The 27,708-nt window shown below is 46.6% G+C and overlaps 1 protein-coding gene across 1 annotated transcript in view; it reads left to right on the top strand.

The window, feature by feature from the left end:
- The first annotated feature begins 10,595 nt into the window (after nt 1–10,595).
- The window catches only part of GCLM (glutamate-cysteine ligase modifier subunit), a 40,337-nt gene continuing 23,224 nt past the window's right edge, over nt 10,596–27,708 (top strand). Inside the window, exons 1-2 of the mRNA XM_038744935.1 lie at nt 10,596–10,783; nt 26,354–26,419. Coding sequence (XP_038600863.1) covers nt 10,655–10,783; nt 26,354–26,419 — 195 coding nt within the window. The 5' untranslated portion in view covers nt 10,596–10,654. The remainder of the gene's footprint in view (nt 10,784–26,353; nt 26,420–27,708) is intronic.

Raw genomic sequence — 27,708 nt, 5'->3', positions numbered from 1 at the left:
AACAGTGGGCTCACAGTCTAGAAAAGGGAGACAGACAACAAAACAAAACATATGGGCAGGTGTCAAGTTGTCAGAATAAATAGAATTAAAGCTAAATATCCGTCACCTCCCTTAGAATGTAAGCTCGCCCAAGGAGCTCTGTAGAGCTGAACTCTCCCAAGCACTTAGCACAGTGCTCTGCACACAATAAGCGCCCCATAATAACCACTGATTGAGCACAATCCACAACTGGCAATTAGCTGTTCCTTCAAACATATTTATTGAGCACTTACTGTGTGCAAGGCACTGTACTAAGCGCTTGGGAAGTACAAGTCAGCAACACATAGAGACAGTCCCTACCAACAGCGGGCTCACGGTCTAGAAGAGCGGGCTCACAGTCTAGAAGACTGCAAAAGGATGCAATTACTATGTTTAGTGTCTCCTTGACTTGCCTTTCTTCCCTATTCTCTATTTCTCTATTCTCTATTTTCATTCATTCCTTCATTCATTCATTCAATCATATTTATTGAGCGCTTACTGTGTGCAGAGCACTGTACTCTCCCCCTCGCCCCCCCTCCATCCCCCCCATCTTACCTCCTTCCCTTCCCCACAGCACCTGTATATATGTTTGTACATATTTATTGCTCTATTTATTTATGTATTCATTTTACTTGTACATACCTATTCTATTTATTTTATTTTGTTAGCATGCTTGGTTTTGTTCTCCGTCTCCCCCTTTTAGACTGTGAGCCCAATGTTGGGTCGGGACTGTCTCTATATGTTGCCAGTTTGTACTTCCCAAGCGCTTAGTACAGTGCTCTGCACACAGTAAGGGCTCAATAAATACGATTGATGATGATGATGATGATGATGACAGCGCTTGGGAAGTCCAAGTTGGCAACCTATAGAGACGGTCCCTACCCAACAAGGAGTTCAATCAATCAATCAATCAATCAATCGTATTTATTGAGCGCTTACTATGTGCAGAGCACTGTACTAAGCGCTTGGGAAGTACAAATTGGCAACACAATTTGGTTCACAGTCTAGAGGACTCTTTGGTTTTGTTTATTTTGTTTTCCTTAAAGTGAATCATATCCGACACAAATACTTTCTGACCCTGGAAGCAAGAGTAATGTGGAGCTCACTCCTCCTGATGACATTTCCTTCCTGCCTCTTGGAGAGCCACCAAAACTCTCTGGAGTCGAATAAATGAAATGGGCATATTCTGGCTCCTTCCTACCATGCTTCTCCTGAAATTCTGCCTACTCATTTCCGTTTATTCGCATTCTACTCACTGGTCCCCGATTTGGGTCTCACCCCCATTAACAAAACAGCGGCGGAGATAATAATAATAACAATAATAATAATAATGGCATTTGTTAAGCGCTTACTATGTGCAGAGCACTGTTCTACGCGCTGGGGAGGATACAAGGCGATCAGGTTGTCCCACGTGAGGCCCACAGGCTTAATCCCCATTTTCTACAGATGAGGGAACTGAGGCCCAGAGAAGTGAAGTGACTTGCCCAAAGTCACACAGCTGACAAGCGGCGGAGCCGGGATTTTTACCTGTGCATATCTATTCTATTTATTTTATTTTGTTAGTATGTTTGGTTTTGTTCTCTGTCTCCCTGTTTTAGACTGTGAGCCCACTGTTGGGTAGGGACCGTCTCTATATGTTGCCGACTTGGACTTCCCAAGCGCTTAGTACAGTGCTCTGCACACAGTAAGCGCTCAGTAAATACGATTGATTGATTGATTGGAAAGAACATGGGCTTTGGAGTCAGAGGTCATGGGTTCAAATCCGGACTCCGCCAATTGCCAGCTGTGTGACTTTGGGCAAGTCACTTAACTCGCCAGAGAGGAGCAGCATGGCTCAGTGGAAAGAGCCCGGGCTTTGGAGTCAGAGGTCATGGGTTCGAATCCCGAATCCGCCACATGTCTGCTGTGTGACCTTGGGCAAGTCACTTAACTTCTCTGTGTCTCAGTTCCCTCATCTGTAAAATGGGGATTAAGACTGTGAGTCCCACGTGGGACAACTTGATCACCTTGTATCCCCCCTAATCAATCAATCATATTTATTGAGTGCTTACTGTGTGCAGAGCACTGTACTAAGCGCTTGGGAAGTACAAGTTGGCAACATATAGAGAAGCAGAACATGAGAAGCAGCGTGGCTCAGTGGAAAGAGCCTGGGCTTTGGAGTAGAGGTCATGGGTTCAAATCCTGGCTCCGCCAATTGTCAGCTGTGTGACTTTGGGCAAGTCACTTAACTTCTCTGGGCCTCAGTTACCTCATCTGCAAAATGGGGATTAAGACTGTAAGCCCCCCCGTGGGACAACCTGATCACTTTGTAACCTCCCCAGTGCTTAGAACAGTGTTTTGCACATAGTAAGCGCTTAATAAATGCCATCATTATTATTATTATTATAGAGACAGTCCCTACCCAACAGTGGGCTCACACGCTTAGAACAGTGCTCTGCACATAGTAAGCGCTTAACAAATGCCATTATTATTATTATTCACTTCTGTATGCCTCATCTGTAAAATGGGGATGAAGACTGTGAGCCTCCCCGTGGGACAACCCGATCACCTTGTAACCTCCCCAGCGCTTAGAACAGTGCTATGCACATAGTAAGTGCTTAATAAATGCCATTATTATTATTATTATTAACTTCTGTCTGCCTCATCTGTAAAATGGACATGAAGACTGTGAGCCTCCCCGTGGGACAACCTGATCACCTTGTAACCTCCCCAGTGCTTAGAACAGTGCTTTGCACATAGTAAGTGCTTAATAAATGCCATTATTATTATTATTATTATTATTATTATTATTAACTTCTGTGTGCCTCATCTGTAAAATGGAGATGAAGACTGTGAGCCTCTCCGTGGGACAACCCGATCACCTTGTAACCTCCCCAGCGCTTAGAACAGTGCTTTGCACATAGTAAGCACTTAATAAATGCCATTATTATTATTATTAACTTCTGTGTGCCTCATCTGTAAAATGGGGATGAAGACTGTGAGCCTCCCCGTGGGACAACCTGATCACCTTGTAACCTCCCCAGTACTTAGAACAGTGCTTTGCACATAGCAAGCGCTTAATAAATGCCATTATTATTATTATTATTATTATTATTATTATTATTATTATTATTATTATGACCTCTGACTCCCAAGCCCGGGCTCTTTCCACTGAGCCACGCTGCTTAGATTTTTATTTAAAATGGATATGGGAAATGGGCTAAGAGGGGGGCTGAGTTGCTCTTCACGATAAAACAGAAGAGCAGCCGTAGGAGACGGTCTTCAGTAAGTTCCCCTGTGGAATCCATACTGGTTTATACACTAGGCAAGCAGTGTGGCCTAGGGGAAAGAGCACCGGCCTGGAAATCAGAAGCCCTGGGTTCTAATCCAGGTTCTACTACTTGCTTGCTCTGTGACCTCGGGGGAGTCGCTTCACTTCTCTGGGTCTCAGTTTCTTCATCTGTAAAATGGGGATTCATTGCCTGTTCTCCCTTCCCCTTCCCCTGTGAGCCCCATCATCATCAATCGTATTTGTTGAGCGCTTACTATGTGCAGAGCGCTGTACTAAGCGCTTGGGAAGTACAAATTGGCAACATATAGAGACGGTCCCTACCCAACAGCGGGCTCATGTGGGACAGGGACTATGTCCGACTTGATTAGAACAGTGCTTTGCACATAGTAAGCGCTTAATAAATGCCGTCATTCTTCTTATTATTACCTTGCATTCGCCCAAGTGCTTAGTACAGTGCTTGGCACAAAATAGAAGCAGCATGGTTTAGTGGATAGAGACCGGGCTTGGGAGTCAGAGGTCACGGGTTCTAATCCCGGCTCGGCCACTTCAATCAATCAATCAATCAATCAATCGTATTTATTGAGCGCTTACTGTGTGCAGAGCACTGTACTAAGCGCTTGCCACTTAGCTGTGTAACTTTGGGCAAGTCACTTCACTTCCCTGTGCCTCAGTTCCCTCATCCGTAAAATGGGGATTAAGACTGTGAGCCTCACGTGGGACAACCTGATCACCTTGTATCCTCCCCAGCACGTAGAACAGTGCTCTGCACATAGTAAGCACTTAACAAATGCCATCATTATTATTATCTCGTCTGTAAAATGGGGATTAAAACTGTGAGCCCCCCATGGGACAACCTGCTTACCTTGAAGAGGTCATTCGTTCATTCATTCAATCATATTTATTGAGCGCTTACTGTGTGCAGAGCACTGTACTAAGCGCTTGGGAAGTACAAGTTGGCAACATCTAGAGATGGTCCCTACCCAACAACGGGCTCACAGTCTAGAAGGGGGAGACGGACGACAAAACAAAATATATTAACAAAATAAAATAAATAGAATAGTAAATATGTACAAGTAAAATAAATAGAGTAATAAATCTGTACAAACATATATACAGGTGCTGTGGGGAGGGGAAGGAGGTAAGGCAGCGGGGATGGGGAGGGAGAGAAGGGGAAGAGGAAGGAGGGAGCTCAGTCTGCGAAGGCCTCCTGGAGGAGGTGAGCTCTCAGTAGGTCACAGGTTCAAATCCCGGCTCCGCCAACTGTTAGCTGTGTGACTTTGGGCAAGTCACTTCACTTCTCTGTGCCTCAGTTACCTCCTCTGTAAAATGGGGATTAAGACTGTGAGCCCCCCGTGGGACAACCTGATCACCTTGTAACCTCCCCAGCGCTTAGAACAGTGCTTTGCACATAATAAATGCCATCATTATTATTACCCCAGCAATTAGAACAGCTGGTAATTATAAAGGAAGTTTGAATAAAGGAAGCAAGTCAGGGAGACACAGAAGGGAGTTGAGTTTAGGAAGGCCTCTTGGAGGAGTTGTGTTTTCAATAAGACTTTGAAGTGGGGGGAGAGTAATTACCCATCAGATATTCATTCATTCATTCATTCAATCGTATTTATTGAACGCTTACTGTGTGCAGAGCACTGGACTAAGCACTTGGGAAGCACAAGTTGGCAACATATAGCGATGGTCCCTACCCAACAGTGGGCTCACAGTCTAAAAGGGGGAGACAGACAACAAAACAAAACAAGTAGACAGGTGTCAAGACCATCTGAATAAATCAAATTATAGCTATATTTACATCATTAATAAAATGAATAGTAAATATGTGCAAGTAAAATAAATAGAGTAATAAATCTGTATAAGCATATATACGGGTGCTGTGGGGAGGGGAAAGAGGTAGGGCTCGGGGGGCGGAGGAGAGGAAAAAGGGGGCTCAGTTTGGGAGATGAGGATATGAGGAGGGAGGGCATTCCATTCATTCAATCGTATTTATTGAGCGCTTACTATGTGCAGAGCACTGTACTAAGCGCTTGGGAAGTACAAGTTGGCAACATATAGAGACGGTCCCTACCCAGCAAGGGGCTCACAGTCTAGAAGAGGGAGACAAACAGCAAAACAAAACAAGTAGACAGGTGTCAATACCATCAGAATAAATAGAATTATAGCTATATACACATCATTCACAAAATAAATAGAATAGTAAATATGTCCAAGTACAATAAAAAGAGTAATAAATCTGTATAAACACATATACAGGGGCTGTGGGGAGGGGAAGGAGGTAGGACGGGGGGGATGGGGAGGAGAGGAGAAAGGGGGCTCAGTCTGGGAGATGAGGATATGAGGAGGGAGGGCATTCCATTCATTCATTCATTCATTCATTCATTCAATCGTATTTATTGAGCACTTACTGTGTGCAGAGCACTGTACTAAGCGCTTGGGAGGTACAAGTTGGCAACATATAGAGACGGTCCCTACCCAGCAACGGGCTCACAGTCTAGAAGAGGGAGACAGACAACAAAACAAAACAAGTAGACAGGTGTCAATACCATCAGAATAAATAGAATTATAGCTATATACACGTCATTAACAAAATAAATGGAAGAGTAAATATGTACAAGTAAAATAAATAGAGTAATAAATCTGTACAAACATATAAACAGGGGCTGTGGGGAGGGGAAGGAGGTAGGGCAGGGGGGATGGGGAGGAGGAGAGGAAAAAGGGGGCTCAGTCTGGGAAGGCCTCCTATCCCCATTTTACAGATGAGGTAACTGAGGCCCAGAGCAGCGAAGTGACTTGCCCAAAGTCACACAGCTGACAATTGGAGGAGTCGGGATTTGAACCCACGACCTCTGACTCAAAAGCCCGGGCTCTTTCCGCTGAGCCAAGCTCGGTATCATCCGCACAGAGGTGGTAGTTGAAGCCACGGAAGTGAATGAGTTTTCCAAGGGAGTGAGTGTAGACGGAGAATAGAAAGGGACCCAAAACTGAACCTGGAGATAGAGAAAGAGCCTGCGAAAGAGACCGAGAATGAGCCACCGGGAGATAGAGTGGATTAATGGAAAAAGCACGGGCTTGGGAGTCAGAGGTCATGGGTTCAAATCCCGGCTCCTCTCCGTGACCCTGGGCAAGTTGCTTCGCTCCTCCGTGCCTCAGTTCCCTCATCTGTAAAATGGGGATTGAGACTGTAAGCCCCAAGTGGGACAACCTGATTACCTTGTATCTACCCCCGTGCTTAAAACAGTGCTTAGCCCATAGTAAGCACTAAACAAATGCCATTATTATTCTCATTACTATTTTATGGAATAATAATAATAATAATAATTGGCATTTATTAAGCGCTTACTATGTGCAAAGCACTGTTCTGGAAGCAGCGTGGCTTAGTGGAAAGAAACCGGGCTTGGGAGTCAGAGGTCATGGGTTCAAATCCCGGCTCCTCTCCGTGACCCTGGGCAAGTTGCTTCACTCCTCCGTGCCTCAGTTCCCTCATCTGTAAAATGGGGATTGAGACTGTAAGCCCCAAGTGGGACAACCTGATTACCTTGTATCTACCCCCGTGCTTAGAACAGTGCTTAGCCCATAGTAAGCGCTAAACAAATGCCGTTATTATTATCATTACTATTTTATGGAAGCAGTGCGGCTTAGTGGAAAGAAACCGGGCTTGGGAGTCAGAGGTCATGGGTTCCAATCCCGGCTCCTCTGCGTGACCCTGGGCAAGTTGCTTCACTCTTCTGTGCCTCAGTTCCCTCATCTGTAAAATGGGGATTGAGACTGTAAGCCCCACGTGGGACAACCTGATTACCTTGCATCAACCCCCGTGCTTAGAACAGTGCTTAGCCCATAGTAAGCGCTAAACAAATGCCGTTATTATTATCATTACTAATTTATGGAAGTAGCGTGGCTTAGTCGAAAGAAACTGGGCTTGGGAGTCAGAGGTCATGGGTTCCAATCCCGGCTCCTCTGCGTGACCCTGGGCAAGTTGCTTCACTCCTCCGTGCCTCAGTTCCCTCATCTGTAAAATGGGGATTGAGACTGTGAGCCCCACGTGGGACAACCTGATTACCTTGTATCTACCCCCTGTATATAGCTTGTATCTACCACGCTGAGGAGCAGCGTGGCTCAGTGGAAAGAATAAGGGCTTGGGAGTCAGAGGTCATGGGTTCAAATCCCGCCTCTGCCACTTGTCAGCTGTGTGACCTTGGGCAAGTCATTTAACTTCTCGGGGCCTCAGTTCCCTCATCTGTAAAATGGGGATAAAGACTGTGAGCCCCACGTGGGACAACCTTGATCACCTTGTATTCCCCCCAGCACTTAGAACAGTGCTTGGCACATAGTAAGCGCTTAACAAATGCCACCATTATTATTATTATTATCCCCGTGCTTAGAACAGTGCTTAGCCCATAGTAAGCACTAAACAGATGCCATTATTATTATCATTACTATTTTATGGAAGCAGCGTGGCTTAGTGGAAAGAAACCGGGCTTGGGAGTCAGAGGTCATGGGTTCAAATCCCGGCTCCACCAATTGTCAGCTGTGTGACTTTGGGCAGGTCACTTAATTTCTCTGGGCCTCAGTTCCCTCATCTGTAAAATGGGGATGAAGACTGTGAGCCCCACGTGGGACCACCTGCTCAACTTGTATCCCCTCAGCGCTTAGAACGGTGCTTTGCACATAGTAAGCGCTTAACAAATACCATCATCATCATCATTATTATTAGTATTCTCCGTGCCTCAGCTATCTCATCTGCAAAATGGGGATGAAGACTGTGAGCCCCACGTGGGACAACCTGCTCAACTTGTATCCCCTCAGCGCTTAGAACGGTGCTTTGCACATAGTAAGCGCTTAACAAATACCATCACCATCATCATTATTATTAGTATTCTCCGTGCCTCAGCTATCTCATCTGCAAAATGGGGATGAAGACTGTGAGCCCCACGTGGGACAGCCTGCTCAACTTGTATCCGCTCAGCGCTTAGAACGGTGCTTTGCACATAGTAAGCGCTTAACAAATACCATCATCACCATCATTATTATTAGTATTCTCCGTGCCTCAGCTATCTCATCTGTAAAATGGGGATGAAGACTGTGAGCCCCACGGGGGCCAACCTGATGACTTCAGATCTACCCCAGCGCTTAGAACGGTGCTCGGCACAGAGTAAGCACTTAACAAATTCCATCGTCATCATTATTATTATTATTATTAATTATTAGAAGAAGACAGTGGCAGCGAAGCCACGTTGGGATAACGCTTCCAGGAGAAGGGAGTGGTTGACAAGTGTCAAAGTGGAAAGAGCCCGGGCTTTGGAGTCAGAGGTCGTGGGTTCAAATCCCGGGTCCGCAACTTGTCAGCTGGGTGACTTTGGGCAAGTCACTTCACGTCTCTGGGCCTCAGTTCCCTCATCTGTCAAATGGGGATGAAGACTGTGAGCCCCCCGTGGGACAACCTGATCACCTTGTAACCTCCCCAGCGCTTAGAATAGTGCTTTGCACATAGTAAGCGCTTAATAAATGCCATTATTATTATTATTATTATTAAAGGCAGTTGGGAGGCCGAGGAGGATTAGGGTGGAGTAGAGCTCTTCACGTAGGTCTCACAGTCTTAATCTCCCTTTAACAGAGAAGCAGCGTGGCTCAGTGGAAAGAGCCTGGGCTTTGGAGCCAGAGGTCATGAGTTCAAATCCCGGCTCCACCACTCGTCAGCTGTGTGACTTTGGGCAAGTCACTTAACTTCTCTGGGCCTCAGTTCCCTCATCTGTAAAATGGGGATTAACACTGTGAGCCCCACGGGGGACAACCTGATCACCTTGTCACCTCCGCCATTATATTCTTCTTATTATTATTATTCTTATTATTAACAGAGGGGAGGGGCGCCTCCAACCGTCGCCTCAGGCCAAACCCCGCCCCGCCCCGCCCCTCCGCTGACGTCACACACACCCCTCCCCTCCCGCGTGACCGCGGCTCCCCGACCCCGCCCCTCGGCTGACGTCACACACACCCCTCCCCCAGGCGCGCTCCCGCCCAGCCCCGCCCCTCCCGCCACGCCCCCTACCCTGGCCCCGTCCCGCCCCTTACGTCACCCACATCCCCCGAGCACCTCCCCGTCACGTGACCTTCCTCTCCCTTAGCCCCGCCCACGCGCCCGCCGGCCCCGCCTCCTCCGGCCCACGTGACCCTGATCCCCCCGAGCCCCGCCCACGCGGCCCCTCTCCCTAGCCGGGCCCCTCCCGCGCGCCCCCTCCCTAGCCCCGCCCTCCTGCCCACGTGACCCCGATCCACCCGAGCCCCGCCCGCGCGCCCCCTCTGCCTCCGAGTTCCGGCCCCGCCCCTCTCCCCCGGTCGCGCCCCCTCCCCACGTGACCCCCGAGGCCCTCCCGCTAGCCCCCTCCCGTAGCCCCGCCCCCTACCCCCGTGCCCCTCCCCGAGCCCCGCCCGCGCGCGCTCTCTCCCCCGCCCCCTGCCCACGTGACCCTCCTCTTCTTGAGCCCCGCTTCTTCCTCTGCTCACGTGCCCCTCCTCTCCCTGAGCCCCGCCTCCTCCTGCCCACGTGACCCCGAGCCCCCCCGAGCCCCGCCCGCGCGCCCCCTCTCCCCCCGAGCTCCGGCCCCGCCCCCTCCTTAGCCCAGCCCCCTACCCTCGTGCCCCTCCCACGCCCCCTGCCCACGTGACCCTGATCGCCCCGCCCCCTGCCCACGTGACCCAGAGCCCCGCCCGCGCGCCCCCTCTCCCTCCGAGTTCCAACCCCTCCCCTCTCCCCCGGCCCCTCCCCCTCCCCCCGTGACCCCGAGCCCCTCCCACGCGCCCCCTCCCGTAGCCCCGCCCCTTACCCACGTGCCCCTCCTCTCCCCGAGCCCCGCCCACGCGCCCCCAGCCCCGCCTCCTCCTGCTCCCGTGACCCCGATCCCCCCCAGCCCCCCCCACGCGCCCCCCTCCCTCCGCGTTCCGGCCCCGCCCCTCTCCCCCGGCCCCGCCCCCTACCCACGTGATCCCGAGCCCCTCCCGCGCGTCCCCTCCCGTGGCCCCGCCCCTTACCCCGTGCCCCTCCCCGAGCCCCGCCCGCACGCGCGCTCTCCCCCGCCCCCTGCCCACGTGACCCTGATCCCCCCTCTCCCCCGCCCCTGCCCAAGTGACCCCCCCGAGCCCCGCCCCCTCCCCACGTGACCGTGACGGCCCCCGAGCCCCGCCCCCGCGCGCCCGCCCCTGTCCCCCGGCCCCGCGTGCCCCCCGCCCCCGCGCCCCGCGCCCCTCCCCGATCACGTGCCCCCGGGGCCCCGCCCCCCCGCCCGAGCGGTTACGGGGCATTTTTCGGGCGCCGTCCGTGCTGAGTCACGGTCGGTCGGTCGGTCGATCGGTCGGTCGTCGGGGATGGGCACGGCCATCCTGTGCGGCGGGGGTCTCCTCCTGGAGCGGGCCCGGCACCTCCGCCTCCACACCGGGAACCTGCTCAACTGGGGCCGCCTACGGAGGAAGGGTCCCGACGCCCACGGACACGAGGTCACGGACCGGGACCCCGACGGGACGGAGGGAGGGAGGGCGGGACGGACGGACGGACGGACGGACGGACGGCGGGAGGGAGGGAGGGCACCGACACCGGGGGGGGCGCCGCGGGCCGCCGCCGCCGCCGCCTCACGGCCCGACACGACTCCAAACTCGCCAGCGGCCCTCAGGACAGGGCCACGCAATTCGACACCCACACGGGGCCATCCCTCGATCTGTCTATCATCTAGATATCTAGCTATATATATATATATATAGCTAGATATCTAGATATCTATATCTAGGTATATACATATATATATCTAGATATCTATATCTAGATATACACATCTAGATATCTAGATATCTATATCTAGATATCTAGCTATAGATATCTAGATGTGTATATCTACATATAGATATCTAGATATATATATAGCTAGATATCTAGATATCTAGATATATACATATATATATCTAGATATCTAGATATCTAGATATATACATATATATATCTAGATATCTATATCTAGATATATAGATATCTATATATATCTAGATATCTATATCTAGATATAGACATCTAGATATCTAGATATCTATATCTAGATATATAGATATGCATATGTCTAGATATAGATATCTAGATATAGAGAGAGATATAGATATCTAGATATATATAGATATCGAGATATCTATTTATATCTAGATATCTAGATATCTATATCTAGATATATCTAGATATAGAGAGAGATATAGATATCTAGATATATATAGATATCGAGATATCTATTTATATCTAGATATCTAGATATCTAGATATAGATATCTAGATATAGATATAGATATCTAGATATATATAGATATAGATATCTAGATATCTATAGATATCTAGATATGTATAGATATAGATATCTAGATATATCTAGATATAGATATCTAGATATATCTAGATATACATAGATATATCTAGATATCTAGATATATACAGATATATCTAGATATCTAGATATATATATCTCTATAGATATATCTAGATATCTATATCTAGATATAGATATCTAGATATCTATGTATATATCTAGATATCTAGGTGTATATATATATCTAGAGATATATATCTAAATGTGGATATCTAGATATCTAGATATCTATATCTAGATATATATATCTAGGTATAGATATCTAGATGTATATATATATCTAGATATAGATATCTAGATATATATGTATATCTAGATATATATATATATCTATATCTAGATATCTAGAGATATATATAGGCCTCAAAACTAGCCAGCGGCCCTCAGGACAAGGCCGGACAATTATACACCTACAGAGGTCAATCAATCGTATTTATTGAGCGCTGACTGCGCGCAGAGCACCGGACTAAGCGCTTGGGAAGTCCAAGTCGGCAACATAGAGAGGCGGTCCCTACCCAACAGTGGGCTCACAGTCTAAAAGACAGCGGGCTTAGTACAGTGCCCTGCTCACAGTAGGTGCTCAATCAGTACGATTGAATGAATGAATTGCCATTCGTTTCATTCATTCAGCCAGTGAATGAATGACAGTCCCTGCCCACAACGGGCTCACAGATGTGGAGGAGGGGAGACAGGCCTCAAAACAAGCCAACAGGCCTCAGGATAAGTCAATAGAATTATAGGGCTAGGCAGATATATATATATACACACTTATCACTCTATTTATTTTATTAACGATGGGTGTATAGCTCTGATTCTATTTCTTCTGACGGTTTTGACACCTGTATACATGTTTTGTTGTCTGTCTCACTCTTCTAGACTGTGAGCCCATCTCTGTTGCCGACTTGTACTTCCCCAGCGCTTAGAACAGTGCCCTTCCCCTCCCCTCTAGCACTGTGTATATTTGTGCATATTTATTATTTTATTTATATTATTAATGATGTGTATGTAGCTATAATTCTATTTACAACGGGCTCACAGACGTGGAGGAGGGGAGACAGGCCTCAAAACAAGCCAAAAGGCCTCAGGATAAGTCAATAGAATTATAGGGCTAGACAGATATATATATATATATATATATATATATATATATATATATATATATTTATCACTCTATTCATTTTATTAACGATGGGTGTATAGCTCTGATTCTATTTCTTCTGACGGTTTTGACACCTGTATACATGTTTTGTTGTCTGTCTCACTCTTCTAGACTGTGAGCCCATCTCTGTTGCCGACTTGTACTTCCCCAGCGCTTAGAACAGTGCCCTTCCCCTCCCCTCTAGCACTGTGTATATTTGTGCATATTTATTATTTTATTTATATTATTAATGATGTGTATGTAGCTATAATTCTATTTACAACGGGCTCACAGACGTGGAGGAGGGGAGACAGGCCTCAAAACAAGCCAAAAGGCCTCAGGATAAGTCAATAGAATTATAGGGCTAGACAGATATATATATATATATATATATATATATATATATATATATATATTTATCACTCTATTCATTTTATTAATGATGGGTGTATAGCTCTAATTCTATTTCTTCTGACGGTTTTGACACCTGTATACATGTTTTGTTGTCTGTCTCCCTCTTCTAGACTGTGAGCCCGTCTCTGTTGCCGACTTGTACTTCCCCAGCGCTTAGAACAGTGCCCTTCCCCTCCCCTCTAGCACTTGTGTATATTTGTGCATATTTATTATTTTATTTATATTATTACTGATGTGTACGTAGCTATAATTCTATTTATCCTGCTGGTTTTGATGCCCGTCTACTCGTTTTGTTGTCTGTTTCCCCCTTCTAAGACTGAGCCCATAGCTGGGTAGGGACTGTCTCTATAGGTTGCCAAGCTGTGCTTTCCGAGCGCGTAGTCCAGTGCTCTGCACACAGTAAACGCTCAATGAATACTACTGAATGAATGAATATATATTATATATGAATATATAGAGCAAAGGGAGCGGGAACTGAGGAGAAGGGGGCTTATTCGTTCATTCAGTCGTATTTATTGAGAGCTGACTGTGGGCAGAAGACTGGGCAAAGCGCTTGGAAAGAACCATTTAACCAGCAAGAGAGACAGTCCCTGCACACAACGGGCTCACAATCCTAGAGTGGGGGGAGAAGGGCCTCAAAACTAGCCAACAGGCCTCAGTATAAGTAAATAGAATTATAGATCTAGACAGATTTTATATATATATATATATATACACACACTATATATATACACTTATTATATAAGTGCATATATTGTGTAAGTGTATATATTGTATAAGTGTATATATTGTATAAGTGTATAAGTGTAATATATACACTTATATATATATATATACACTATATATACACTTACTACTTATTGGAGAAGCAGTGTGGCTCAGTGGAAAGAGCCCTGGCTTTGGAGGCAGAGGTCGGGTGTTAAAATCCCGGCTCTGCCAATTGTCAGCTGTGTGACTGTGGGCAAGCCACTTAACTTCTCTGTGCCTCAGTTACCTCATCTGTAAAATGGGGATTAAGACTCTGAGCCCCCTGTGGGACAACCTGATCACACTGTAACCTCCCCAGCGCTTAGAACAGTGCTTTGCACATAGTAAGCGCTTAATAAATGCCATCATTATTATTATTATTACTCTGTTTTATTAATGATGGGTACATAGCTCTAACTCTGTGTATTCTGATGGTATTGACACCTGTCTACTTGTTTTGTTGTCTGTCTCCCCCTTCTAGACTGTGAGCCCAGTGGTGGGTAGGGATTGTCTCTGTTGCCAAATTGTACTTTCCAAGTGCTTAGTCCCGTGCTCTGCAACACAGAAAATGCTTAATAAATACGATTCAATTTATATATTATATATATATATATATAATATATATTCACTCACTCAATGAATATCTATAAGGGCTGTGGGGCGGGGACGGGGGGAAGAGCAAAGGGAGCGGGAGCTGAGGGCAAAGAGGCTTATTCGTTCATTCGGTCGTATTAATTGAGAGCTGTGTGCAGAACACTGGGCTAAGCGCTTGGAAAGTACCATTCAGCCAGCGAGGAAGACAGTCCCTGCCCACAATGGGCTTACAATCCTAGAGGGGGGAGGTAGACAGGCCTCAGAACTAGCCAACAGGCCTCAGGATAAATAAATAGAATTATAAATAGATATACAGAGCTATACATAAGGGCTGGGGTGTGGGGAGAAGGGGGAAGAGCAAAGGGAGGTGGAGCTGAGGGAAAGGGGGCTTATTTGTTCATTCAGTCGTATTTATTGAGCACTTAGTCATATTTATAATAATAATAATGGCATTTATGAAGTGCTTACTACGTGCAAATCACTGTTCTAAGCGCTGGGGAGGTTACAGGGTGATCAGGTTATCCCACGTGGGGCTCACAGTCTTCATCCCCATTTTACAGCTGAGGGAACTGAGGCCCAGAGAAGTGAAGTGACTTGCTTAAAGTCACACAGCTGACAAGTGGCGGAGCTGGGATTTGAACCCATGACCTCTGACTCCAAAGACCGGGCTCTTTCCACTGAGCCACACTGCTTCCCTTGCTGAGCTCTTACTGTGTGCAGAGCACTGAGCAAAGCACTTGGAAAGTATAATACAGCAATAAAGAGAGACAGTCCCTGCTCACAACGGGCTCAAAGTCCTGGGAGGGGAGACGGGCCTCAAAACAAGTAAACGGGCCTCAGTATGAATAAATAGAGTTAGATCTATATACAGATATATATATATATATATGGGCTATATACAGATGTATATTTTTATATATGGGCTATATATGGATCTATATATAGATCTATGGGCTGTGTGTGTGTGTGTGTGTATATATATATAAGGGCTGTGGGGCAGGGAGAGGGGGAAAGAACAAAGGGAGCGGGAGCTGAGAAGAAGGGGGCTTATTCGTTCATTCATTGTATTTATTGAGTGTTGACTGTGTGCAGCACACTGGGCTAAACGCTTGGAAGGTACCATTCAGCCAACGAGAGAGATGATCCCTGCCCACACCGGGCTCACAGTCTCAGAGCTGGGGAGACAGGCCTCAAAACAAGTAAACAGGCACTCAAATAAACAGAATTATAGATATGTACAGATATACTCACATGCTGTGGGGTGGGGAAGGTGGTAGGGCAGGGGGAGGAGGAGCAGAGGAAAAGGGGGGCTCAGTGTGGGAAGGCCTCCTGGAGGAGGTGAGCTCTCAGTAGGGCCTTGAAGGGAGGAAGAGAGCTAGCTTGGCGGATGGGCGGAGGGAAGGAGGGCATTCCAGGCCAGGGGGAGGACGTGGGCCGGGGGTCGATGGCGGGACAGGCGGGAACGAGGCCCAGTGAGGAGGTGAGCGGTGGCAGAGGATTGGAGGGTGCAGGCTGGGCTGGATGAAGGAGAGAAGGGAGGTGAGGTAGGAGGGGGCGAGGGGATGGACAGCCTGGAAGCCCAGGGTGAGGAGTTTTTGCTTGATTCATAGGTTGACAGGCAACCACTGGAGATTATTGAGGAGGTGACATGCCCAGAGCATTTTTCATTCACTCATTCAATCGTATTTATTGAGCGCTTCCTGTGTTCAGAGCACTGTACTAAGCGCTTGGGAAGTACAAGTTGGCAACATATAGAGACGGTCCCTACCCAACAGTAGGCTCACAGTCTAGAAAGGGGAGACAGACAACAAAACATTAACAAAATAAAATAAATAGAATAAATATGTACAAATAAAATAGAGTAATAAATACATACATATATGCAGGTGCTGTGGGGAGGGGAAGGAGGTAATGCCGGGGGCATGGAGAGGGGGAGCAGGGGGAGAGGAAGGAAGGGGCTCAGTGTGGGAAGGCCTCCTGGAGGAGGTGAGCTCTCAGCAGGGCCTTGAAGGGAGGAAGAGAGCTAGCTTGGCGGATGGGCAGAGGGAGGCCATTCCAGGCCCGGGGGAGGACGTGGGCTGGGGGTCGATGGCGGGACAGGCGAGAGCGAGGTACGGGGAGGAGATCAGCGGTGGAGGAGCGGAAGGTGCGGGCTGGGCTGGAGAAGGAGAGAAGAGAGGTGAGGGAGGAGGGGGCAAGGTGATGGACAGCCTTGAAGCCCAGGGTGAGGAGTTTCTGCCTGATGCGCAGGTTGATTGGTAGCCACTGGAGATTTTTGAGGAGGGGAGTGACATGCCCAGAGCGTTTCTGGACAAAGACGATCTGGGCAGCGGCATGGATTGAAGTGGGGAGAGACAAGAGGATGGGAGATCAGAGAGGAGGCTGATACAGTAGTCCAGACGGGTTAGGGTGAGAGCTTGAACGAGCAGGGTAGCGGTTGGGATGGAGAGGAAAGGGCGGATCTTGGCAATGTTGCGGAGCTGAGACCGGCAGGTTTTGGTGACAGACTGGATGTGAGGGGTGAACGAGAGAGCGGAGCCGAGGATGACACCAAGGTTGCGGGCTTGTGAGACGAAGGATTTCTGTACAAAGATAATCCGGGCAACCGACTGAAGTCTTGGCCTCGGGCTTGTTCTCTCCCATTTCTCCTCTGGAAGCGGGGATGAAGGAGAAGCAGGAGAAGAACAACAACAATAATAATAATAATAATTGTTATTATTATTATTATTATTGTGGTATTTGTTAAACCCTTACTATGTGCCAAGCACTGCTCTAAGCCCTGGGATAGAGTCCCCCCTTCTAGACCATGAGCTCATTGTTGGGTAGCGATTGTTTCTATTTGTTGCCGAATTGTACTCTCCAAGCACTTAGTACAGTGCTCTGCACACAGTAAGTGCTCAATAAATACAATTGAATGTATTAATCCCCATTTTACAGGTAAGGTAACCGAGGCACTTACGTACACAGCCATATACTTTCCTATTTCCGCAGCATTGAGGCTTAGTGCCAAGAGCCCAGGCTTGGGAGTCAGAGGTCGTGGGTTCTAATCCCGACTCCGCCACTTGTCAGCTGAGTGACTTTGGACGAGTCACTTAACTTCTCTGTGCCTCAGTTACCTCATCTGTAAAATGGGGATTAAGACTGGGATACCTACGCAGAACAACCTGATTGTCTCTATATGTTGCCAGCTTGTACTTCCCAAACGCTTAGTACAGTGCTCTGCACACAGTAAGCGCTCAATACATACGATTGAATGAATGAATGACCTCATATCTACCCTGGCGCTTAGAACAGTGCCTGGCACATAGTAAGCACTTAACAAATACCATCATCATTATTATTATTATTCATTCATTCATATTTATTGAGCACTTGCTGTATGCAAGGCACTGTACTAAGCATTTATCTGTAACTTTCATGCATTCATGAACTTATTTTAATGTTTATCTCCCCCTCAAGACTGTGAACTCCTCATGGGCAGGGAATGTGTCTCCCAACTCTATCCTCCCAGATGTCTGGTATAGTGCCTAGCACACAATCAGCGCTCAGTAGATACCAATGATTGAATTGAGGAAAGGGAGAAGTGGTTTAAATAGATTATGTAAATTGTGTACAATAGTTCTACTGGGGCCAAGAGGATTAGTTGGAGAAAATGTAGTCTGAGGACAGTAATTAATCAGAAAAAGCTTTTTTGGAGGTGTGATTTTGAAAGAGGCTGTATTTACCGTAGGATTACACAACTCTAGTACTTTGTGTTGTCAGCTCTAAGGTTGGACTTTGCCAGCGCTTACGATGTCCAGAACTGTGCCTGAGTGATTCCCACGGGTCCTTCTTCCACCTGAATTAATGCTACACCAATGTCCTAGCTTTGGGTTAGAAGTTAATCATCATCATCATCATCAATCGTATTTATTGAGCGCTTACTATGTGCAGAGCACTGTACTAAGCGCTTGGGAAGTACAAATTGGCAACATATAGAGACAGTCCCTACCCAACAGTGGGCTCACAGTCTAAAAGGGGGAGACAGAGAACAAAACCAAACATACTAACAAATAAAATAAATAGGATAGATATGTACAAGTAAAATAAATAGAGTAATAAATATGTACAAACATATATACATATATACAGGTGCTGTGGGGAAGGGAAGGAAGTTAATGTATTTATGGGATATTATTTTTGACTGTCATTATTCTAGCCACTAAATGTTGCCAGCTTGTTCTTCTCAAGCGCTTAGTATAGGGCTCTGCACACAGTAAGTGCTCAATAAATACGTTTGAATGAGTGAATGAGTGATCAAAAGCCAGGCCCTGTTTCCTGGGCAGACTAGACGCCCTGTGGGCGGGGAATATGTTGTTACAGTGCACTCTCCCGAGCACTTAGTACAATGCTCTGCACACATTAAGCCCTCGATAAATACTATTGACTGACTTCTGATGATGGGTGTAATGAGTGCCATAAAATAATTCTTAAAACCACCTTTTCTTCTGAGAGGTTCATTGCTTCGCAAAGGGGTGTCAGGTCTTCCGCAGGCTAAGGGGTGAGGTTGAATTAGCATTTTGGAGCTAAAACCAAACAACTGTGGATTTGATGGGGGGAAAAATGTGGTATTAAGTGTTTACTGGGTGCTAAAGCCTAAAACATTATTTATTATTATTAATCAGCCCAGATGACAGGTTAAAAATGTTGTGTAGCCTAGGGGAAAGAGCATAGTCCTGGAGTCAGGAGACTACAGTTCTAATGCCAGCTCTGCCACTGGCCAGTTGGGCAGACTTAAGCAAGTCACTTCTTGGTGCCTCAGTTTCTTCATCTGTAAAATGGGGAGAAAATACTTCCTCCCCCACCCTCTTAGATTGTGAGCTCCGTTTGGGATCGGAGTGATATTAATAATAATTGTATTAATGATAATACTGGTATTTGTTCAGCGCTTACTATGCGCCAAGCACCTTTCGTAGCGCTGGGGTAGATACAAGGTCATCAGGTTGTCCCACGTGGGGCTCACAGTCTTGATCCCCATTTTACAGATGGGGTAACTGAGGCAGCGATAATTCTATTCTGACAATTTTGATGCCTGTCTACGTGGTTTTTTTTTTTGTTGTCTGTCTTCCCCTTCTAGACTGTGAGCCCATTGTTGGGTAGGGACCTTCAAAGCCCTACTGAGAGCTCACCTCCTCCAGGAGGCCTTCCCAGAATGAGCCCCCTCCTTCCTCTCCCCCTCCACATCCCCCCGCCTTACCTCCTTCTCCTCCCCACAGCAGCCGTATGTATGTTTGTATGTATTTATTACTCTATTTATTTGTACATATTTATTCTATTTATTTTATTTTGTTAATATGTTTTGTTTTGTTGTCTGTCTCCCCCTTCTAGACTGTGAGCCCGCTGTTGGGTAGGGACCGTCTCCATATGTTGCCAATTTGTACTTCCCAAGCGCTTAGTTCAGTGCTCTGCACACAGTAAGCGCTCAGTAAATACGATTGAATGAATGAATGAATGACGCTCTCTCTGTGTTGCCAACTTGTACTTCCCAAGCACTTAGTACAGTGCTCTGCACACAGTAAGCGCTCAATAAATACGATTGAGTGAATGAAGTGAGTTGCCCACGATCGCACAGCAGACAAGTGGCGGAGCCGGGATTAGAACCCACGTCCTCTGACTCCCAAGCCGGTGCTCTCTCCACTAAGCCACGCTGCTTCTATTGTAGTATTTAAGTTCTTACTAAGTGCTAAATGCTGGGCTACATTAATAAAAATAACTGTGGTATTAAGCGCTTATTATGTGCCAAGCACTGCAGTAAACACTGGGATAGATACCAGATAATCAGGTTCCCTGTGGGGGTTCACAGGCTAAGTAGGAGGGAGACCAGGTATTAAATCCATATTTTGCCGATGAGGGAACTGAGACACAGAGAATAATAATTGTGGTATTTGTTAAGCGCTTACTATGTGCCAGGCGCTGTTCTAAGCGCTGGGGTGGGTACAGAGTAATCAGGTTGTCCCACGTGGGGCTCACACTTTTAATCCCCACTTTCAGGTGAGGGAACTGAGGCCCAGAGAAGTGAAGTGCCTTGCCCGAGGTCACACAGCTGACCAGTGGCGGAGTCGGGATTAGAACCCACGTCCTCCGCCTCCCGAGCCCAGGCTCTCTCCGCTAAGCCGTGCTGAGAAGTTAAGTGAGAAGCAGCTTGGCTCAGTGGAAAGAGCCCGGGCTTTGGAGTCATCATCATCAATCGTATTCATTGAGCGCTTACTATGTGCAGAGCACTGTACTGAGCGCTTGGGAAGTACAAATTGGCAACATCTAGAGACAGTCCCTACCCAACAGTGGGCTCACAGTCTTAAAGGGGGAGACAGAGAACAAAACCAAACATACTAACAAAATAAAATAAATAGAATAGATATGTACAAATAAAATAAATAAATAAATAGATAGAACTAAGGAAGCTTTGCTTGGAAAAAGATTTCCGAAGTATCAAGAGGAGGTGGATCGTCATCATCAATCGTATTTATTGAGCGCTTACTATGTGCAGAGCACTGTACTAAGCGCTTGGGAAGTACAGTCAGAGGTCATGGGTTCAAATCCCGGCTCCACCAATTGTCAGCTGGGTGACTTTGGGCAAGTCACTTCACTTCTCTGGGCCTCAGTTCCCTCATCTGTAAAATGGGGGTTAAGACTGAGAGCCCCCCATGGGACAACCTGGTCATCTTGTAACCTCCCCAGCGCTTAGAACAGTGCTTTGCACATAGTAAGTGCTTAATAAATGCCATTATTATTATTATTATTATTATTATTATTATTATTATTATTATTATTATTATTGAGTTGTCCAAGGTATCGCAGCCTGTAAGGGGCAGAGCTGGGATTAGAACCCAGGTCCTCTGACTCCCAGCCTTTGCTTTCTCCACGAAGCCACGCTGCTCCTCACCATGCAGTCAGATCAGAGACTGTGTAATCTGAATATCTTGTACCTTATCCTAGCGCTTGACACATACTAAGCTCCTAACAAATAACATAATTAATTGGGAATCTCTTTTTTTCCCCCCCTCAAGCAAGGTAACTTGACTACAACTTTAAACTCCCATGATGTGATGAAGACTGCCTCTGTCCTCTTACCTGAGGCAGGAGGAGGGAGGCCTAGATGGATCTAGAAGCCCCCAGAGCCCGGGTTTGGGAGTCAGAGGTCATGGGTTCTAATCCCGGCCCCACCGCTTGTCAGCTGTGTGACTTTGGGCAAGTCACTTCACTTTTCTGTGCCTGTTACCTCATTGTAAAATGGGGATTAAGACTGTGAGCCCCACGTGGGACAACCTGATCATCTTGATTCCCCCCCCCCCCTCAGCGCTTAGGACAGTGCTTGGCACATAGTAAGCGCTTAACAAATACCATCATTATTATTATTATTATTGTTTATTAGAGCCTGGGGCAAAGGCTGTTTGCCTAGGGTGCCAACCCTGAAGACTCTCCACTCTCAGTAGAGTTTGGCTCAAAGGCTTCACCGTTGATGTTTTGGACTGCGGAATTTTCACTTTCTTTTTATCGTTCGGGTTGTGTTACGTATCTCATCATCATCATCAATCGTATTTATTGAGCGCTTACTGTGTGCAAAGGGTATCTCTACCCTTTGTGGGCAAGGCTTGGTTTTTTTTGGCAAAACTCACCATTCATTCAGTCGTATTTATTGAGCGCTTACTGTGTGCCGAGCACTGTACTAAGCGCTTGGGAAGTACAGGTTGGCAACATATAGAGACGGTCACCAGCACTTTGCACTGTAATAAGAACTCGATAAACATAAGAATAATAATAATAATAATGGCATTTGTTAAGCACTTACTATGTGCAAAGCACTGTTCTAAGCGCTGGAGGGGGTGTTCAAGGTGATCAGGTTGTCCCACGTGGGGCTCACAGTCTTAATCCCCATTTTACAGATGAGGGAACTGAGGCACAGAGAAGAAGTGAAGTGACTTGCCCCAAGTCACCCAGCTGACAAGCGGCGGAGCCGGGATTAGAACCCATGACCTCTGACTCCCAAGGCCGGGCTCTTTCCACCGAGCCACGCTGCTTCATCATCATCATCATCAGTCGTATTTATTGAGCGCTTACTATGTGCAGAGCACTGTACTAAGCGCTTGGGAAGTACAGATTGGCAACATGTAGAGACAGTCACGAAGGGCGTAAAAGCGGTTCTTGCAGTTATCCCGTCACGAAGAAAGAATCGAGTGCTTTTCACGGCTTACTTGAGCCTGACATGAAAATCGCGTGCCTGTCCCAGAGGGGAGGTGTCCCGCTAACTCCCTCCCACGTCGTGTGTTTGGTTTGCCCGCGCAGCCCCGCTTTCTCCAAAGATTGCTGTTGGGCGGCCTTCAATCCTCCCACCTAATCCTCTCCGTGTTCTTGGAAGAACCTCCATCCGAATCTCAGCATTCCGTCCGCTCTAGCCAGCGATTAATTTCCTAACGGCTTAATCCGTTCCCGCTGGCATCCTTCGATAGAGCCGCGTGGCTTTTACTCTGGAAGAAGTTGCTTTTCGCAGTTCAAGCTGAGTTAGTGGGCATAGTAGCTGACAGACTAGAAGTCTGTAAACCTTTCTTCCACCGGGAACACACATGGATCCGAGCACTTATCCTATCTTTCCACCGAGCCACGCTGCTTCATAAGTTTACACAAACAGTCACGAAGGGCGTAAAAGCAGTTCTTGCAGTTATCCTCTCGCACCTTCACTACCGCATCAACCTCCTTGCTGGCATTCTTGCCTCCCGTCTGTTTCCACTCCAGTCCAACTGCCCGAATCACGTTTCTAAAAAAAACCTTTGTCCACGTCTCCCCAGTCTTCAGGCTCCTCCAGTAGTTGCCCGTCCTCCTCCGCATCAAACAGAAACTCCAAGTAGTCAGTCAGCTCGCTCCCTCCCATTTTACCGCGTTGATTTCCTATTTCTCTCTGGTATTAAACACTTACTGTGTGCCAGGCACTGTTGTAAGCACTGGGGTAGAGGAGCAGAGTGGCTCAGTGGAAAGAGCACCGGCTTTGGAGTCAGAGGTCACAGGTTCAAATCCCGGCTCTGTCATCTGGGTGGCTTGGGGCAAGTCACTTCACTTCTCTGGGCCTCAGTGACCTCATCTGTCAAATGGGGGTTAAGACTGTGAGCCCTCCCGTGGGACACCCTGACCACCTTGTAACCTCCCCGGCGCTTAGAACAGTGCTTTGCACGTAGTAAGTGCTTAATAAATGCCATCATCATTATTGTTATTTTATTACAAAGTAATCAGGTTGGACAGAGTCCACATCCCACATGGGGATCACAGCCTTAATCCCATTTTACAGATGAGGTGACTGAGGCCCAGGGAAGGGAAGTGACTTGCCCAAGGTTACACTGCTGACAGGTGGTGGAACCGGGATTAGAACTCGGGTCCTTCTGGCTCCCTAGCACGTGCTCTTCTATTAAATAAAGATTATATAAAAATTATTATATATATTATATGTAGCCCTAGGCCATGCTGCGTCTATTACAGTCCATCCTGCACACTACACTCTTCTAATGCCAACATCCTCACTGTACCTTCATCACTTCACCAACTCCTTGCCCACGTCCTGCCCCTGGCTCGGAATTCCCTCCCCTGGCATATTTACGGATCACCACTCTCTCCGTCTTCCTAGTGTTATTCAAATCGCATCTCCTCCAAGACGCCTTTCCCCGACTCAACCCTCATTTCTCCTACGCCTTCTACATTACCCCTGTACTTGGATTTGTGTCCTTTAAGCTCCTGATATTCACTCCCCCCTGGGCACCCACATCCATATCTATAATTCATTTTAATGTCTGTCTCCCCCACTAGACTGTAAGCTCGTGGTGGGCAGGTAATGTGTGTACCAACTCTGTAGAGTTATACTTTCCCCGGTGCTTAGTACAGTGCCCTGTCCAAAGTAAGCATGCAGAGTACATATTTACTATTGTATTTATTTTATTTTGTTAATATATTTTGTTTTGTTGTCTGTCTCCCCCTTCTAGACTGTGAGCCCACTGTTGGGTATGTTGCCAACTCTATATATATGTTGCCAACTTGTACTTCCCAAGCGCTTAGTCCAGTGCTCTGCACACAGTAAGCGCTCAATAAATACGATTGAATGAATAAATACCATTACTTGATAGTTCCAACCTGTGAGTGAATGACTCATAACCATTGTATTCTTGAAGTTAAATCACGCATTGCAGTTGAATTCCTTTTTATTATGACAGTAAACCAAGATTCTAGTTCACAGTCAAATCTGGATACTTAAAAAAGAAAAAAAGAAGTGCCTGTAAAGCTTGGAATTTTTTTTATAATTCCTCCGTTCTTTTAGTTTAGTGGATAGAGCGTGGGCCTGGGGGTCGGAAGGTCATGAGTTCTAAGTCTGGCTCTGCCACTTGTCTGCTCTGTGACCTTGAGCAAGTCATTTCACTTTTCTGTTCCTCAGTTCCCTCATCTTTAAAATGGGGATTAAGACTGCAAACCCAGCTCCGCCAATTGTCAGCTGTGTGATTTTGGGCAAGTCACTTATCTGTGCCTCAGTTACCTCATCTGTAAAATGGGGATTAAGACTGTGAGCCCCCCATGGGACAACCTGATCACCTTGTATCCCCCAGTGCTTAGAACAGTGCTTTGCACATAGTAAGTGCTTAACAAATACCATTATGATTATTATTTTTATTATTATTATGTAGGGCAGGGACTACATTTATCTCTATTTGTTTATATCCACTTCAGTGCTTAGTACAGTGCCTGGCACATAGCAAGCATTTAACAAAATAACATTATTATTTTTATTATTATCTGTAGTCATAGTGTAGTTAAGTGCCTTCCTAAATCTTTATATAATTGGGTGCTAAAACCTTGGGTTATGACAGACACTATTTTTCTTTTCTTTTTAGGGCATTTTTTAAGTGCCTACTATGTGCCAAGCACTGTACTAAGTGTTGGGGTAGATACAAGGTAATCGGGTTGGACACAGCCCATGTCCCACCTGGGGCTCACAGTATTAATTCCCATTTTACAGATGATGTAGGTGGCACAGAGAAGTGAAGTGACTTTACCTAAGGTCACACAGCAGACAGGTGGCAGAGTCAGGATTAGAACCCAAGTCATTCTGTTTCCCAGGCCCATGCTCTATTCACTAGGCCATGTACTTCCCAAACACTTAATACAGTGCTCTGCAAGCAGTAAGCGCTCAATAAATATGATTGAATGAATGAATGCTGCTTCCCACTCTGAGGGTGTGAAGATTTTTCCAGGCGAGCTATTAGAGAAGCAGCATGGCTCAGTGGAAGGAGCCCGGGCTTTGGAGTCAGAGGTCATGGGTTCGAATACCGGCTCCGCCACTTGTTTGCTGTGTGACCTTGGGCAAGTCACTTAACTTCTCTGAGCCTCAGTTACCTCATCTGTAAAATGGGGGTTAAGACTGTGAGCCCCACGTGGGACAACTTGATCACACTGTATCCCCCCCAGCGCTTAGAACAGTGCTTTGCACATACTAAGCACTTAAATGCCATCGTTATTATTATTATTATGCTTAAAAGTGGGTAGAACATCCTGGAAAGTTTTTTATGTCGGAAAATGAAATGGGTGTAAATCCAGAATCTTCTCATCGTCCCGTTTAAACATGACTTCAAGGAGTAACCTGATTTTTTTTTTTTACTGGTATCATCTACTGTCCTCTTCGCTGCCGCCCCAGTACTGGGCAATCTTACTATGTCTAGTATTGTAAATACATACTCATATTAATGCAAGGACATTATTTTACAGCTAAGAGATTGCATTCAAAAGACGCTGAGCGAATGGAGTTCCCAAATCAGCCCAGATCTACTGCGGGTAAGTAAATAATAAGTTTTTGTCTTTTAAAGAGCAGAAAGTTAGAGCATGGCTACCCAAATTCAATTGTGCTGGATTTTGGTGAGGATTTTGGTGAGGATTTTGATAAGGACAGGGTGAGAAACAGAGCAACAATACCGTGAAGCGAAATGGCGAAGAGATCGTCATTTTTTGTTAAAAGGGAAATCAAAGGAATCCTTAGCACATCTCCTTAGGAAATTGTCAGGACAAAACCGTTTGGCTCAATAGTCTGAGCAAAGGATCAGAGTAAGCCAGCTCGACTTGGCATGGATTGTGGCCCTCCACGAGCTTCCTGGCTTCTCTTTGCTCTAGTTTCTTTCAGAGCTTTCTAAAAGAACATGGTTTAACAACATATTGTGTTTAAATGGTATCGTGTTGTACTCTCCCAAGCGCTTAGTACAATACTCTCAGCACACAGTAAGCGCTCCTTAAATACGATTGAACGAATGAAAAGGGTTCAATCTTCCCCTGTAGATTGTAAGCCCCTTGTGGGCAGGGATCACTATAGCTCAGGGGAAAGAGCCCAGGCTTTGGAGTCAGAGGTCACGGGTTCAAATCCCAGCTATGCCAATCGCCAGCTGTGTGACTTCGGGCAAGTCACTTCACTTCCCTGTGCCTCAGTTACCTCATCCGTAAAATGGGGATGAAGACTGTGAGCCCCGCCATGGGACAAACTGATCGCCTTGTAACCTCCCCAGCGCTTAGAACAGTGCTTCGCACATAGTAAGCACTTAGTAAATGCTAACATTATTATTATTATTATTATTACCCACTCTGTTTTATTGTAATATCATGGATCATAGTATTGTATTTTGTGCTCTGCACACGTACAGCACTCAACGAATGCTACTGATTGATCGAAATACGCTTGTAAACCAGGCGACAATCATCAAGGAAAGAGAAGATAACCTAAGTGTAAAAAGCAAACAGAACAGGAAAGGCAGAGTGCTGATAGACATCAAACAGTTGAGGCAAACCCAGAGGTAAAGAAATCTGACTGGTGGTAGCCGTGTATTATAATAATAATGGCATTTATTAAGCGCTGACTATGTGCAAAGCACTGTTCTAAGCGCTGGGGAGGTTACAAGGTGATCAGATTGTCCTTCGGAGGGCTCACGGTTTTAATCCTCATTTTACAGATGAGGTAACTGAGGCACAGAGAAGTTAAGTAACTTGCCCAAGGTATAAATAACTAACTGGTGAAGGATGCCGATCGATATCGAGCCATGGATAAGGCAGTCAGTCCAGCAGAGGACACGGATATAAGC

This window comes from Tachyglossus aculeatus, chromosome 4 (assembly GCF_015852505.1).
Source record: "Tachyglossus aculeatus isolate mTacAcu1 chromosome 4, mTacAcu1.pri, whole genome shotgun sequence".
In the NCBI taxonomy this organism is placed as follows: Eukaryota; Metazoa; Chordata; class Mammalia; order Monotremata; family Tachyglossidae; genus Tachyglossus; species Tachyglossus aculeatus.
This window is presented reverse-complemented; position numbering and strand designations above follow the sequence as displayed.